At 37.8% G+C, this 16,604-nt stretch overlaps 1 protein-coding gene across 1 annotated transcript; it reads right to left on the minus strand.

Moving 5' to 3' along the window:
- Positions 1–867: 867 nt before the first annotated feature.
- Positions 868–9,075, minus strand: LOC102231909 (probable G-protein coupled receptor 142). The gene is made up of 3 exons (XM_014473108.2): positions 8,923–9,075; positions 3,064–3,218; positions 868–2,069 (listed from the first exon to the last, which is right to left on the minus strand). The coding sequence occupies exons 2-3, from the start codon at positions 3,200–3,202 to the stop codon at positions 1,123–1,125; spliced, it is 1,086 nt and encodes a 361-aa protein (XP_014328594.1). The 5' UTR covers positions 3,203–3,218; positions 8,923–9,075; the 3' UTR covers positions 868–1,122.
- Between the last annotated feature and the right edge of the window lie 7,529 nt (positions 9,076–16,604).

The following is a 16,604-nucleotide window of genomic DNA, read 5'->3' on the forward strand; positions in this document are numbered from 1 at the left end:
TAAAGTCTGCTTGGGTACTGGTTTTATTTGTATGGCAAGGAAATGTATAATGTTACAAACTGCAACATCAGTTTATCATTCAAGAAGGCAATAAAAAATGTATTCAGTTAATTTAAAAATAAAAATTTTATGTAAAATGACTTGCAGAAAAAAACCATCCAACGCTTACTTTTGTACTGCATGAATAATACAAAACATATTATATACAATAAGCCACTTGAAAAATCAGGTGTGGCATTAAACCATAACTCGTACAGTTTCAGGTAGAACGTTTAAATACAGTTATAGCTGATGCAGCTTTCATGAGGCTTCATTGATTCAGTGCTTTGGTGAAAGTGGAAATGTACTAGCTGGCTATGCGTGCACATGATCATGCATGCATGAAAAGCTGTACCGTGTTCTTTGTGTGTGTTTGTGCACACATCCATGGCCGATCTGTAGTTTGCTTCGGCAGAGCTGAAGTCGAGTTGGTTGGTGTCACCACAGATTGAGGACTTGTTTACTGAGTAGGTCTTCACTCCTGCCTTGTGTACAGCTTCTCATTTCATTTCACAGAAAATCTACTCGTAATTCAAATAGAAGCAGATTTTGTTCCTGAGAGCGTGCTGTGGGGTACAATTTCTTTGCTCGACTGGCTTAAAATCTGTGGTTTATAACAAACTGCTTACAAATGAACCGGCCACATTTCAATCTCCATTTTTTCATTTTCTAGACTTGCGTAACAACTGTAGCGACACAGCAGACTCATTTTTTACATTTAGCGGCAAGCATGTGATTTATTCTATTATTTTTCTACCCCTGACGACTAGCAGATTGAAAAACATGTAAAATTTCTACCAAATATGGAAAAGAAAAAAGTACCCACTTTAATTTTGTCAAATTCTTTGTTGCAAAGATAAATAAACAGCCATTTTGCTTGATTTACTAAAACAAACAACTCCAGGTCAGAGAAGACAAAAAACCATGAAAGTTCAGATCGTTTGGAGCCCTGGGAGAGAGCTCCAGGGCTGACTGGCAACTGTCCACAGTCGTGGCCTGAACGCAGTGCTGGTCCCTGGGGTTTGATGTGCACCAGGACCGTGGGACGACGGGTGTTTTGGATTAATGGGGGGAAACACCAGGTCACGAGGGCTTTCTGTTTCTACGAGGTGACAAGGGGGTGGAGTCTCGCCGTGAGCGTTTGTTGTTCCCACTGTAGAGAGATGAGTTGGAGGCATTGTTGGGGGCCTGCTGCTGGGGAAGAGGCCGGCGAGGGTGCAGTGGCCCTCCTCTGAGCAGCACGATGTCCCGCACGACGCTGCGGAAAGGTCTGCTGACGAAGCAGTAAAGGAAAAAGTTGACAGCCGTGTTGAGCATGGCCAGCATATTGGACAGGTCGTAGGCCAAGTGGACACGCCAATCCTGGTGAACCGAGGAAACATAGAGGTGGTAGATGACTACAACAGTCCGAGGAGCCCATAGAACTGAGAACACGGAGGTGAGCGCCAGCAGCATGGCCGTGGTTTTTCCTAGACGGCGTGGAGGCCCACGCTCTTCCTGGCAGGGCTGCTGCCTCTGCCTTATCCTCAGCTTGCGGATTATTAAAGAGTTCAGCACCAAGAAGATGCTGCATGGCAGGAAGTAGATGATGGTAACATGTGTCCATATGAGGACTGCGTCCAGCACTGTGGGAAGGTGGCTGTCTCTCCACACGTCTGACCACCAGAAAAAAGGTATGCCCGACGTTAGCGACAACACCAGCACAGCTGCAATGATCTTCCTGGCCCGTGCCGGGTAGCTGATCTGTCGGTGGAGCAAAGGGTGGCACAGCGCAACATACCGGTCCACAGTAAGGGGTATAGTGGACCAAATGGAGGCGTGGTTAGCAGCAAACTCTGCAGCACTGACCACGTGCAGCAGGACAGTAGGGACGTCGCGGTGAAAAACAGCCGTCTCTAGCAGGAATCCAACAAAGATGATGAAGAGCTGGGAAAGAATGTCTGAGCCTGTCACTGCTAAGAGGTAGTAGTACAGAGGTTTCTTGGTGCGACATGCCAGTCTGCACAGGGCCACTGCTGTGAGGATGTTTACTGAAACATCAAACAAAGACAGAAGCAGGAATGTCAGTAGCCACAGAGCAAGAGTGTCCAACTACGGCCCTCTTGGCCTGGTGTCTCACATGTTTTAGTCAAGTTTCTTTTCAAAAGAAATTCTCCTTTTGCATTGTTTCAGTACATTGTAAAAAAATTACTGGCATGCTTGCATTTAATTTAATATCATCTATTCGTGGATTTCGTGGAACGAGACTCCATATTATTCTCTGGAAATGTGCTTGTTTGTGGATTTCTTGTAGAGCGTATCTAAAATATTCAAAAGAAAATGCAGCATGGTGAAATACCTTAGTGCAACTACTTGACACAAGGCTGGTGAAAAGAAGTCTGTGGATATTAGCTTCTGTGACCGATGGCTTCCACTTCGCATATTAATGCATACTAAGGTATTTTTGGTGTTTTACCTATTAAATTAGGCAGCTCTAATTGTTTTTAGGGAAGGTTCAAGTATTAATAGATTTCAGCTTAATTCAACTTTATTCTTCAGCTTAATTTCTCATTTTCAAAAGAGGGACTTTTCCTATCATTGGTTAAAAGTCAAATCCTTTTCTTGACTGTTTATTTATTTACCTTTGAGAACAAATAGTAAAGTGAGCTCAGTGGTCACTGATACCTCTGCCTGTCTTTAGGATTACTGCAAATCTCCTTCAGATTGATACCAAAAAATGTGTTTTATATAGGAAGAAGCAATGACAAAAGCATATCTGTCATATGCTTATACTATATACCATGGGCTGGTATAAGCGATGCGGAAAAAAATCTAACAGTGGTTGGCTTTATTAATTAATTTATATATTTTTCTATGATCACAAATATGCTGTTGGTTCTTATGTTGGAAGAACACATCATTTGACCAGTATATTAACTAATTGACCCATTAGCACCAGTAATGTGCCACTAATTCACATTTCTATTCATTCTCTAGGTATACCTTTAATTTACATACAAACTGTGAATTAGACAAACAGCATACCTGGTACTCCCACACAAAGCAGAACACTGTAGTAAATGACCGGAATGAAGCCAAGGACACATTTGGATCTCTGCAGCTCCTCAGGTTTTAGGACCAGCTCCTCGTAGCTGGACGCTGTCACATTAGGCCAGTCGATCATGGCCTTTGTGCTTCTTCTGAAAAACAAAACAAAAAAAATACAAGTCAAAAAAAAATTAGTTTAAGTGTTTAAAAAAAACAGCATAAAATAGAAGTATAGATTATAGGTTCTCTTAGAAGGCCTTGTGACAGGATCTATTGGAAAATTATTGTACTAGTAATGATTGAAAAACATCTGCTGTCATCATTTTTGAGCTGGTAAAATGTCAAAGTGACCGACTCATTAACTCACAGACCAAGGCACTCTAAAACCATACTGAAGTTGCTGTCCTGCTTTACCTACCTGACTTCTTCTGTTCTGAGCCACAAAGGGAGCCTTTAAAACCCATATTAGTGCTTTCACTTAGTCACTTTGAGATGCTGACTTTCTTTAGAGGATAGGTCACCAGTCTAACACATGGCAACACACAAACACTCAAGACAAACAACCATGCACAAACACACCCACACACACACACACACGCACAAACACATATGCAACATACAACCTTTAACAAACATTAGCAATAATTAGAAATCTACGTCTGCCAGGGGCATGAATAATTTTGGTCTTAGCTGTAAAATGTGCGAACATTACAGTGGAAGTCTTCTCTCTTGTCCCTGTCATGTCTTTCACTTAGAAAACTACAAAATCGTGGATGAAATGCTATTTTGTGCTGATGAGATTTCTGGAAAATCTCAGAGAAACATTGTTTGCACAGCCAAACAGTCTCACATATACACAGTGTCAGTCAATGCACTCATTCAATTAAACTGCAGGTTCACAACAACAGATGGGGCTGACTCATTGACCCTATTAACCTGCTGTTTCTCAATATATACTGCTGTCTTGCCAGTTTGACCTTTTCACCTGAGTGTTGTTCACCCTTTCTTCATCAGCCAATCCAGGACGTGCTCTCCTAATTTTCTTCATTCATCCATGTCACCAAATTTGGACTGTATTATCTCTCAGCCATGTGCGGATACACAGCAAGTATAAACAGCACTTTAAAGTCTACTCATTCATGCACGCTCCCCAGATACAACCAGGGCAATCACCAGTACAAGCAGTTTGTCGTATTTAATTAAGGCCATCATAAAGGTTGTTTATGTGCCAAAACCCTGCACAAGCACCTGATGACTGGCACGTTTAGTGCCTGTAGATGTAATTTGATAAAACCGAGGGGCATCGAATTGCTTTGTGGATGGCTGCTTTATTTCATCTTAGCACCAGCAGAAAGGCCTGGACCGAACTGCAGTTATGAAGATTAATGTAATTAATGGCATATAAAGAGAACAGGTCAGCAGGAATAGGACAGCTTCATGTCCTTCTGAAATGAGTTCCTCGTGATCTGCAGGCATTCTGCAGTAGAACCATTGGTCTTTAATCGATCCACATTTGCCTGTCAGCTTTTCAGCTCCAAAAAGCTCCAGTTCACAGGCACTAGTGCTTAATATTTCCTCAAAGCCTAAGGTTTCTTAACTGTTTCATTGAAAAGACCTTTAATGATTTCCCAAACTCATTATGAGATATTTTAAAACTAAAATAATTTTGCTAAGTTTTGATAGAGTTACAGTTAGCTTTAAGATTTCACATGAAACAGGAATGATTTTGTTATAATTTCCTGCATCTAACTCATCCTTTTCTGACTGCATCATCCCAAAGCTTCAAATATGTGCAGAAAGACTTACTAACTGAAAGATGTTTATTCTTTGTATATCATTTTATTGTCAGTGTGAAAGGTTTTGCCGTCTGCTAGCTCAGAGGGGGAATTTCAAAGTTTTATCAAATTCTGCTATTTGAGCAGAATTTAAAAGAGTAATTAATAGTTAAAACTTAGTGTTTTAGTTTTAATACACTAAGTTAAAACTCAGTGTGTTCAGTGTTCACTTTGTCCACTTAGATCTACTCATCATCTGTGTGGCACTGAATATCCATGGATAATTATTATATTAGTAATTTGATAAAGCTTTGATCATTACATTTGACTTTGAGTTTTTGTGAAATTTGCTTCCTTTTTTGTGATATGTGTGCAGCTTGGTGAAAGAAAGTTTTTTGTGTGGTGCAACCTTTCAGCCCCAACCAACCTTACCCTTTGAGGTAAAGGTTGCAGGTTTACCCATTTCCTGTTTCAATACCACTCTGCAAGTGGTATTGAACACACATATAAACAATGTCAGTCAACGCACTCATTCACCAGTACACAAAGCAACAGCCATAAAGACACAGATAAGCAAGCATGGTGTGGAAGAACTTGACTCAAATCTACACAGTCCTGACATCAAAGTTATAGAACATATTTTGGATGAATTTGAGTGGAAACTGTGAGCCAGGTCTTATCGGCCAACATCATTGTCTGAGCTCACAAATGCATTTCTGAAGGATGTTAAAAAATCCTAGTTAACAGATTCCTAAACCATATAAAAAAGACTTCCTGGAAGATTTAAACCTATTGTAGCTTTAATAAATTTGTAATCAAAAATGTGATGTCATTAAAGTTTATGTGTGAAGGCAGTCGCCTCAGTACTTTTGGCACTATGACATGCTCCACCAGATGAAATCACATGGTAACGGCAACTGGAACGGGCTTTTAGAGACAGACGCTATTGAGATAAGAGATACTGTGGAGTTTTAAAATATGCAATGTTTAGCATCACAAGATTTTAATGCACTCTATTTTGAATGAATTTGGACATTTGTGAATGCTAAATTTAGCCAGTTACTGTCTGGAACCTTAAAGCAAATGTGAAAGATTAACATAAACATGAAGCCTGTCAGCTCTTCAGCACTGATTCACGTTATAAAATAAAATCATTATCATATTGTGATCTTACTGTGTTATTTAGAGGAAAAAAATAGTAAAATGAGGATTGGTTTCTTTCAAGCTTTTTTTGTCATGCAGAAATAATGTCTATATGGCTTTAAGAGACTGAACAGAGGAACATCTGCAAGGTCAGGAGGAACGGACAAAGACACACTAAGACATTTACGTAACATTCATCTGACCAAAGGTCCAGAACATGACTTTTGGTTACTGTTTTGCCAAGACTGAACTCTCACAGAGACTTCAATCCGGGACCATAAATAGCTGCCATATCCCTGAACTTTTGGAGGAAACAAGAGCTTAGGCTCATTCCAGTTTCTTGCTTTTTTAGGGAGTTTGTTTATCGATAAAAACCTTCTCCCATTTCATTTTTCCTTATCTAATAGCATGAGATAAAATGTCCTGTTCAGTATTAATAGGCACACACGGCTCCCGCAGGAGGTGGAGTGTGTGTTTGCAGGGATACATCATCCCTGCATTGTGTGACACAAGGTGCCACAGTCTTACAAACAGCATGTGACATCTGCAGTCCTGCATGCATCCCAAATTTTTTTACTCAGAGTTAAAATAGTACTCTTTCTGCCTGCTATCTCAACAGTAAAAACAAGGTCATTTAAGTTTTTATTTTTTTAAATAATCAAAATGGATCAAATGATATTATACAGCATGTCTGCCTCAGAAGTTGACAAAATTTCCGTCCTATTTCTTTTATTATTTTCTACACTGCTTTGCAAACAAATTTGTGCTGTTTCCATTTCTCCACATTTTGTGACATTAAACCCCCAGACTACTAATCGTAATTGGGAAGAGGAAGGAAAATGATACAGGACCCTCAAAATGTCTCCTGCAATTTCTGTTTCAGGTCAATTCAATCCAATAAAATAGACAGAGTCAAGACCAATTATATAAATTCCAGTTTGATTTTAGATATAAAGGGCTGTTTTACTCTGGCAGAAGTTACATTTTTTTCTAAAGAATCCAAGTTGATTGCATCTAGTCACTGACTCTACAGTTATCCTTCATACTTAATGAGCATGTAACAACAGTGGATAGTTGATTACATGTCATCAGCTTGTAGCAATTCTCCAGTAGTACCAGACTCTGTGTGAGAAGCCATCTGCAGTAACCAAATGGAGGTTTGAGTAGACAAAGTACACACAATAAAAACTTTGACGGACTGGACGAGGAGTATTTTCTATGATAAGAAAACTTAAAGTGTTGATTACAGCAGAAGCTCCTGTAGTAGCTTCATTAACTAGATAACTACAGCTAAACATACAGGGTTGAGTAAGTAGTAAAAGCTACACCATGAAGAGCAAAATACATATAGTTAGAGACAGGAGTAGCCCCATCAGGTGTTTTATACTGGAGTGAGACAGGGTGAAAGTGAGAAAGACAGAGCTAAGTGGCTAACCTTAAGAGAGGGAAAACGGTAATAATTGCTCAGCTAACTCCAGGAAGGTAAGACAGCAAAGTAGAAACAATGAATGACATGTAAAGTCTATGATGTGAACAAAACAGAGACAAAAAATTCTGTCAATGACAGTGATGACCACAGAAAACACACTTTTAGAGAGAAATATTAGAGTATAACAGTGACTAAATGTGATGAGTATAAGTTGATTGCACAAGATTTCATTTGTGGGAATAAGTTTTTAAAGTTAGTAGTCGTAGCATCAAAAATATGACAAACTGGAATCCCTAAAGATCTGCCTAAAATATTACTTTTTATCCAAGAGTCCTGTCACTCATCAGAGAAATATATTTTGGAATATTTACATCTCTTTGTGTGCAAGTGTCCCAGCAGAGTCTATAAATACAAAACTTTCTCTACATTTGGAGCTTAATTTGAAGACTTTTACTAACGCTCAGGGTGTGAAGACACCTGATCTGTTTCCTCACGGGCCTCAGCTCAGGACCAGAAATGAGAAAGATGATCACCATGAATAAGAAGGTTGTGAGGCTGCTGGCTAAACGTGAGACAAAAGACCTGCAAACTCGTGGTGATCAATAATCCTGCAGACATCCTGCAGACCAGCCAAAATCTTCTTTATTTCAGACGTTTTCCTGACACCTTCATTCCCGAGAGTGCTGTGGATACTGGAAGGAGAGATCAACCGTTCTCACTCCAGGTGTGTTTTATTATATCATCCTTCAGGCAGCTAGATGTGTTGCACAGGCAATAAAACAACTCAAAGTCTCAACAGAATCATCTCCACCTCTCAGCAGATGAGTGTTTGAACAGATGAGCTCTGTCCGATCAGTGGGATGGTCCTTACTGACTGAATAGTTATTCTCGAGATGCAGCTGGAGGCTGCAGGACGCGGCTCTGCAGGGGGCTTCGGAGCCCAGGATGGCGAACCAAACTCTGCCTGCACGTCTCTCAATTATTCATCACCTAAAACAACAGTGCTTTAAGACATTGTGTGCTCACAGCCTAACTGCACAGCAGCTGGTGTTTTACATGACAACAGGGCTCGTGTCTTTAAATGTTTTGGAGGAAAGTGAAATATTTATTTGTGTATTACGGGGAGAAGAAGAAGACGAAGAAGTCCTGAAAAAATGAGCCGCCAACAGATGACAGTGGGAAAAAAAATGTCTGTGCAGATTGGTTACTGAGTTGAATGCCAAACTCCTGACCTGCGGTTGGAGAGCAGAAGAAGAGTGAATCCAGAAGTACTTCCTGACACCAGATATGATGATGAATGGGTTTTAGGAAAAAAAAATGTGGGGGTAAAATAACGAGAAAATAGTTCAAGTCAACTTTTAAAACTGAGATAATGCAGACCTGCTTTCTTGAGAAACTTATGATTCGAAAATTTCTCTCAATCCAGAAAATCATTTAATTGTAAAAGCCCTGATTGCACTTAAAAAATAATATTTTAAACATTTATTAGTTTCCAATCTGCTGTCTTACCTTCAGATCCAGTTTTCAGGGTGTTTCTCTCCTCCTGGATCACAGCAGGTCCACTTTAGCGTCGCTCCCCCCAAACGCTCCTTCAGAGTCCCTGCTGGATGACCAGTAAGGAGACAAGGAGGAAGATGAGGAGGAGGAGCAGAGGAGTCCAGGCAGCCGGTACATCGCTGCAACAACTAAACTGAAGGAGAGGGGAGAAATGAGGCAAAAGGGGAGCGAGGGTGGGAGGAGGAGACTGATGTGCGAAGAAGGAGGGAACTGATCAGATGAAGTGGAGAAAATGAAGGGAAACCGCACTGAGCCTGACAAGGGATATAAAGTGGTCATTTTTCATGCTCATGGATCTAATGGGGATTTAGTCTGAAGTATTTTCATGCTGGAAAAACGACAAAATAAATAAAGTCAGAGCTTTCAGACTAACTCTGCAGCCAAATTCTAAATTATATACCAACCTCGTTCAGCTGAATTATATAACACTGCTGAGAAAATCCGGAGGTCTGACCAGCAGTAATTTGAGATGGTATTCATTCCATTTTTTTTTTATTATTATTATTTGAATTCTGATTAATCATGATTCTTAAGAAAAAAAAAGAAGCAATACAAATGAGCCATTTTCCCACTTGTTTTTCTTTCTTCTATCTACCCTGCAATATGACTTTTCAGGATTTATGGAGACTTTTTTTTTTTGGATCCTGTGGTCTGTGGGTGAATTTGCTTGGACAGTTAGACCTGGGCAGGTTGGCTGTTTTAAATCAATCTCTTCCGTGTACTGAAATTGCACATTTAAATTTAAAAAAAAAAAAACCCTTGTAAACTTCTAATCTGCTGCAAAATTCTCAGGGCCTCAAACAACTTTGTCAATCTTACCACAGTTTTCATTAACCACATCAACAGTCAGGAGCAGACCAAATTAAATGTCTGAGGTATAAACAAGGCCTCCTTCAAAATGATTGATATGTGCAATGCTAGGTGTTTTAAAGAGAGAATACATATGGAAGTGTTCTAATTTGTTCCTCACATAAACCTTCTAATTGCATTTTACAGATTTTTTTTTTGTTTTCAGCATTGTTAAAGCTGACATTAAATATTCATATGTCCAGATGTCTTTTCTCTCTAATTTCAAAACACTTTCCCTGCCCTTATTTATTTATTCTAATATCAGATTATTCTTTTCTATTCATGCTGACTTATTTTATGCTATTTTGACTCATACCTGTATGTAACAGCAGAATTGTAAGGCAACTCCATATCAGAGTCAAGTTAAGTTGAATAATTGCATTATTGATGTCAGAGGGAGAAATAAAATCTCAGTTCAGTCTTACTTCTGTTTTGGGATCTTTACATTTCACTCGTTGGGAACTGATATTTTCAAGAGCAAGTTATTTTACACAGCTTTTAATATTACCATACATTTCTCAAGGTCAGTTCCTCTTCACCTCCACACATTTCCTCCTGCAGTCAGGTGTGTAGGAGGCTAGAAGATGAGTTCAGTTTCATCATTTCCATTTGCACCAGCTGTGTATCACCAATCCGACTGAGCTGAGTCATCAGTGTCCTTCTTCATATTTATTTATTTGGTCATTTATCTAATCAGTCAGTAAATCTGTTTTGTTTCTAAGGCAGAAATGATTAGTTACAGGAGCCACACAAATCCAAAACTTCAAAATGAAATGGTAACCTTTAGAAAACTTCATTTAGTGACTGAAAAAAAACCCACACAGCAGCTTAGCATACAAACATAGAAAGGTCAGTTTGCTAAAATAAATGTTAAATGCACAATAAAATAATTGAATTCATTTGGCAGCATTAAAATCCTCTGGGTCTATCAAGATGAAGAGCAGAGCGGGGAGCTCATCTTTTACTCTGAGCAGAGCAAAAGATGTTTATTTATTATGTTGTCTCTTTTTTCTGATGTGTACAGTCAGTGTTGCTGTTTTATTTAGCATTTTTGTCACCTTTTTATTAGTTTTTGTTTATTTTGATGCAGTACAGCATCAATTCAATAGAGAACGTTTTCCTCTGTCCTTCTCATCCTGCTTTATATCAAATCGATATCATTATCACAAGCACAAAGTTTTATTTTGGGTAAAATAGTAGAAAGGATTCTGTTACGTTTGCTGCAAAAATATCAGTGAAATCTTTAAATCTGAAAAAATTCTGAACTTAAAATTATGCTAAAAGAAATAAAGAAAGAAAGTTCAACTGTCCGATACCTCAAAATGAATTTAGCATAAACTGGAGAGGTTATTCCATCATTATAGGAAAATATTATCCAGTAAATAAATAGGCAACCTGATATCTTTGGTATATTGTGGTTTATTGCATGTTGAAAATCACCATTGCTTCATCCAATCTACACACTATACAATTTACATACAATCAGTTAGAACTAAATGACTTAGAAGCCACACAATCAGAAAAAAAATGATGTAAAATTTTGATATCAATGTTTCTGACAATACCTAATTCAGTTGTACTTCATAATTGAAATTTATACAATCTTTAGAAAATCTCATTTTAGTTTTCCTATGAAATCACCTGTGTTCACATTTTGATGGCTTTTCAAGAAAGGCAGAATCAAAGATGTCAAAGGAAAAAGATATTTTGAACTTTTCAGAGAAAAGAATTAAGATGTCTACAGTAAAAGATCCAGATATCTCTCCTACCTGTCTGAAGTGAAGGGGATATGGTTTCCTGTCTTGTGTCAGGAGACAGGAACCAAACAGGAGACAGCTCCTTCACTTCAGGTTTATATTTCATCAAAACCTGGAACACATTAAATACATCACATTACGTCACTAACGTTGACTGTCAATGGAATGCTTAGATTTTAGAAATATTTCAGCTGAAACGCTAAACATGGAAATATAGAGGCTTTTAACGATGTGATGTGACAATATGCACATTAAAGAAATAAAATGAGTCTCTGGTGGTGTTTTTTGCTGTCTTATAACATGAATGGGAGGACAATAACACAGAAAAGTGAAAGTGATCTAAAATAAGGCTATTTTGTCAAGAAGATGCAATGAGACTTTCTGTTATTTTGGTGTGAGAATAACATCATGTTGTATGTTTTTAAAGTGGGCCCAAAAGCAGAGTGGAAGGCAGCGGGTGATTTTATGATATTTAATGAAAAAATACTGAAAAGGCAAACTTACAAAAATATGGAAATCCAAAGGTGAACAAAAATAAACCTTAACAAAAGTCAGCTAGGAGACACAATGAGAAGTCAGGAAAACTACAAAGAAACTTTGGAAAATAAACAGAAAAGATGGGAGGAGACGTGAGGATCCGGCAGGGAGTGAATGAGAATGAGAGGCTTAAATACTGGGGAGGTTGAACGCTGAACAAGAGTGGAGGGAGTAGGAGGCAGACTGAGGAGAGAGAGAAAAAGTGGCACAGGGTTGAGGAAGAGTACAAAGAGGAACAATAAATAATTCTAACACTAAAGAATAACTGACCTAAAAAAAACAAACTAGCAAAACTAGAGTAACACAGAATAACTATAAGAAATCAACATAACTAGAAACACTAAGAAGAACTGAAATAAAGCATAACAGGAACAAGACAGATTTCACCATCATAAGAAAGTAACACAAAATAATAATGAAACTAAAATGAAATCAAACAACAAAACAATTTAACAACCCTGAGATCCTAACACCTAAACCTCCTGGGGCATTCAAGCTTAACGCTCAGTGAGGATCTGCATTAAATCAGAGGAAGTCTGAGCTTGGAGTTGTTCTTTTCTGGCTTTGAAGCATTTATTAAATGAAATAAAAATAGGAAAAATATGTAAAAGTAAATGAAAATGTTACAGATATCACACAAATGATTTCAGTACATGAGATAGGGGTATTATAAAAGTAATCAGACATCGAAAATGTAAAACCCTGAAACAGAATGATGAATACCTGCAATAAATGAAAATCAGATACATTTGGATTTAAGCTATATCATATGCAATAATGTGTGTATATAAATGAGATAAATGAATTCATATTTAAAATGCAACGTGCTCAAACATAAAAACGTGTTATTTACCCTGAAATTGGGACACAGTGTGGTGTGTAATGTCCTCTGGGAGCGACAGCCTGCAGCAGCTTTCTAATTTCTCTCACGTATTCTTTGCAGCATTTGAAGCTAACACAATTACATGGTAGGAAATTGGCACCATCAGTAGATCTGGGAGCTGAGTTGTTGTTCTGAGCAAGACAAATGTCTCCTTAATTTAACTAAACCCTTTAAGGAAGCACGTCTCAGGGCTGCAAATTGTTGACGATAGCAGAGCTCCAAAGCAAACAGAGCGTCAAACAAGCAGATCTGACTGCCTGATTCATCCAAAGTGTGCTGAGAAACCATTTAAAAACCTGATCTCTATGTGAGCTCGCTTTGAGCCAACATGGCTGACCCTCGCCCTACAGTCGCATATCAATGTGTGTTTATCTGACATACACTATTATAGCCCTGCTCTTGCCCTGCAGCAGGAGTCGATCAGCCCAACAATGAAGCGTGCAGCTGGCGATAATGCACAGACACAAATCTTTGCCAATCAGAAGAAGGAAAAGGAATATATGTTCCTCTCCTTTTATAGCTAGGAATAACAACAACAAAAAATGCAACATCTTAGACTAGGTTCTCCTCTGTATAATGCATTTGTAAAGTTTGACTAAAGATGGTTCATTTTCCGTCATTGTTGAAAATGATCTTACTTATCAACACCTCACTCATGCAGACCACTGTCTTTAAATAAAAGCAGAGTAGACGTGTCAGACCAGTGGTGTTGTCAGAGACAAAGGTATAAGCTAATGCTCTGGCCAACAGCTGCACAGCATAATGCTGCTACCACCAAGCTTCACCGTAGGGCAAGTGTTTTAAAGATGATGGGAATTATTATTTTTAATCTACAAAAGGAGATTTGTATTGACAACATACCCCTTCTCAGATAATCAACGAAAAAAAACAAAAAATTGGGGATATATCTATAAATCCTATTATGAAATAAAATTCATTTTAAATCTGAATAATTTGGGCTGTTTTTGTATAATGTAGTAAAAAAAAAAAGGTCATAACTACACATTCTCACTTTCTGACATAAACCTTTCTGGTTGTTGTGCAGTTAGAATAACCAAAATTATTCATATTTTCTAGATGCCAGAAAATTAAGTGTTGAATAGTATTTAGTTGCTGCTAATCAAACTGCATTTTAAAGTTTGTCAGATATTAGTAGATAAGTTCAGTGAAAATCTGTTTCAGTTAAAGCTAAGTGTTAGATTACTCAAAGAGGAGAGAGACTCCCTCTAACCTCGCAGCAACAGCTTCTTATTCATTTGTGACCAAATGAATACATTTGGGTTGAGAATGTCTTGTAAACACTGCTGTGTAGGCTCTGTTTTTAGGCTAACAAAAGCATTTTCTATATTGTTTATGCGTATAAAGTAGACTCCAGAGTGTATGTCCTAATTAACGTACCAGAATCTGATATTTTACAATGAGACAAAAGAGCTGGACTCATTTGTCTCATCGTTTGGACAAATTCTAGCTTCTGCTTCAGTCATTATTCTCACTAGTGCTTTTTTGGTTTTCATCATTTTCTGTCCTTGAGTCTTATGTTTCCCAATATTAATCCTAAGCTCTATTTTTCCTCCAAGTGCAGTCCCAGATCTCTGCTTCTACGCTTCGCTGCACTGCTTCGTCTAAACCACTGAGGCGCAAACTCAGCTCTCATTTGTTCTGTCTACTTTAAACGCACGTAAAAATGAATCTCTACAAATAACTCAGAAAAGCTTAAAAGACAACAAAACCCATTAGATCTATATCTGGTTTCAAACCAAAGTTTGAAGAAGAAACTTGACGAGCTTTAGAAAGCCAGCAGAGTCATTGAAAAAACACTTTAGAGGATCAGAAAGTCTGGCTCTTTAGAAGCAAAATTAAAGTAAATTATGGCGCTTTAAATGTAGCTTTTCCATATAATGCTTCTGTAATTACATTTTTTTAATTTGTCTGATTGATGGCTTCAACCACGATCCATGGAACACAGATGCTTTGATAAATACTTAAATGCCAAACCATTTTCAGCAGAAGATCAGAGTCTGATTTATTTTAGATATTTAATCATAAGAAGGCTGTGTTCAAGGATGTAAGATTCATAACGTGAGAATTACCTCCCTTTGTCTGTCGGCAGCTAATTTTATATCAAGCCTTTACCGGCATTAAGCTGTGAAAGAGATGCAGCTGTTAGAGGACTGAAAAAAACAAACCCCAGAAAGCAGAGCTTAAAGAAGCAACTGAGTGAGATGAAGTGATGCTGGAGCCGAGCTCGTCTCACAGGTCACCCTGAGTCTGGAAGTCTGCCACAGCCTCATCTCTAAACTGTCCCTGTGTGCAGCCATCCTGCAACAAGACACTTGGTCTGTAACCTGAACAGCTTTACAGACAAACAAATTACCTCCAATCAGACACTCACTTTGACTGCTTGCTCTGTGTTTGGCAAACCAATTGCAGTGAAAATGTCTTACTTATATTTATGTTTTACTCCTGGTTTTTATTTATCTTCACAGTCCTGTAGAAAAACTGCGTGCAGCCTCAGGGATTTCTTTTCTTTTTGCTTCTCTGCTGACTTGTGTATACACCGAGAATAGTTTAATAGCTTTAAAACATTAGATTTTTGTTTGTTTGTTAGTTTTAGAACTTTAGCGCCTTATCGCCCATCAGAACCAATTGATTGGTGCATCTATAATCTTATGCAATGATTTAAAACCGTGTTCCCACCCTTTTAGATTTTAACAGTCTTTTAGCTTATCAAACAACTTACGTCATCAAACAAAGACAACATGATTAAATAAAAAGTGTGGTTTTCAAATAATGATTTAATTTGCTAAGAGAAAGCAAGAAAAGGAAAGTAATTTTTCTCTAAAAATATTCATCCCAAAGAATTTTGGCCCATTCTTCTTTCTCCCTTTTAATTCAGCCCACTGGACTTTGACTAGGCCACTTCAAAATCCTGATTTTAGTTTTCTTTTAGACTTTCCAAATTCTCTAGTTAATCAGAGTTAATGAATGATGATGGGGAAAATACCTTGTCCATATAGGATCTGGTTTTCATCAGTTGTTTCTCCTAATTTAGAAACTCAGATACTTTTTGATGTTAAAACATCTAAGATGACAAAAACGCAAAAACAGAAGCAACCTGTAAGTACTGGAAAACTATTTGTATATAGTTTTTACACTAGATGTGATTTTCTAAAGAATATATGAATGTAGTTTTCTAACTTCAATTTGTCAGATTATTTTTTTTTTTAGAGGCACATTTCTGTATCTTTTTAGTAGTCATACCAGAGCAGTGACTCCATCAGACTTTCACATTATTTCTTTAATTTAAATATGCAATTAACTTTTTGCTGTAAAGCAAACAAGACCTCACTGTTAACATTGTGACTGCAGTCCATGTAATTACAGACAGATTTAAACAACAATGTGGATGAAACAATTAAGCTCAGGAACTCCATTAATAATGGCACATGACTGCAGAGTAATAGCAGACAGATTAATATGTACGTGGTAACAAATAGCCTCTTTGTTTACAATTTCTTACATTTGTATAGTGTGTCTAGAACCACTGCTAGATGATATCACAAATGTAATGAATTTCGTAGTTTTTGAATCCAAAATGTATGCCACAG

This window comes from Xiphophorus maculatus, chromosome 10 (genome assembly GCF_002775205.1).
Source record: "Xiphophorus maculatus strain JP 163 A chromosome 10, X_maculatus-5.0-male, whole genome shotgun sequence".
In the NCBI taxonomy this organism is placed as follows: Eukaryota; Metazoa; Chordata; class Actinopteri; order Cyprinodontiformes; family Poeciliidae; genus Xiphophorus; species Xiphophorus maculatus.